This window comes from Seriola lalandi, unplaced genomic scaffold (genome assembly GCF_002814215.2).
Source record: "Seriola lalandi dorsalis isolate HSWRI2012SDOR001 ecotype SW California unplaced genomic scaffold, Sedor1 jcf7180001961345, whole genome shotgun sequence".
Taxonomy (NCBI): domain Eukaryota; kingdom Metazoa; phylum Chordata; class Actinopteri; order Carangiformes; family Carangidae; genus Seriola; species Seriola lalandi.
In genome coordinates this window covers 1-621 of record NW_019432014.1, presented here as the reverse complement: position 1 = coordinate 621, position 621 = coordinate 1, and the positions used below count along the sequence as shown (strand labels likewise).

Below are 621 nucleotides of genomic sequence, written 5' to 3'. Positions count from 1 at the left end.
AGACACTTCATCAAACTTGGTTTCTTCTCATTCAACAATCTACACATGAAAGGGATCAGATGTCTCATGTGTTTCTTCTCCTCAGTCAGGCATTGCTGAAAAACATCCTTCACTTTGTCTGGATTCTTCAAGAGCCACAGTGCTGCAAAAAACTCCTGCATTGTGTAATGGAGAAATGCATATGTGGTCTCTCTCTCAGTAAGGGCGACTTTGATAACAAGTGGTTTCAGGAAGGAAAGGACGCAGCTGTCTTTACAGGCCAGGTCTGTCAAGTTCACAGTTTTTCCTTCAGTTGCATCAAAAGCAACCTGAGCCAAAGACAGTATTTCCTTCCCCTTATTGGTGATGAAGGAATTTAGATCCCTTGTTTTTATTTTGTTGCTGTTCATTTCAAGGCAAAAACGAATAATATTGATGTATACTTCAGTTATAGTGCAGGGCTGTGGAGAGTCTCCTGAAGAAAAGCAGGCAGCCACCATCAGTGCATACATTGGGACGTGGCAAAGAGTTAACAACTCCAAGTTGCTCAAAACCTTCTTCTGTTCTTCGCCGAGTGTTGCAGATAAGTATGTTTTTATGGACTGCTCACTAAAGCCTTTCACTTCCACTCTCAGAAAGTCC

At 42.0% G+C, this 621-nt stretch overlaps 1 protein-coding gene across 1 annotated transcript; it reads right to left on the bottom strand.

Moving 5' to 3' along the window:
- Positions 1-6: 6 nt before the first annotated feature.
- Positions 7-617, bottom strand: LOC147820382 (NACHT, LRR and PYD domains-containing protein 1 homolog; the record flags this gene model as incomplete). The annotated part of the gene is made up of 1 exon (XM_087178230.1): positions 7-617. A coding segment is annotated over one exon (611 nt), but the record flags the coding sequence as incomplete, so codon positions are not given.
- Between the last annotated feature and the right edge of the window lie 4 nt (positions 618-621).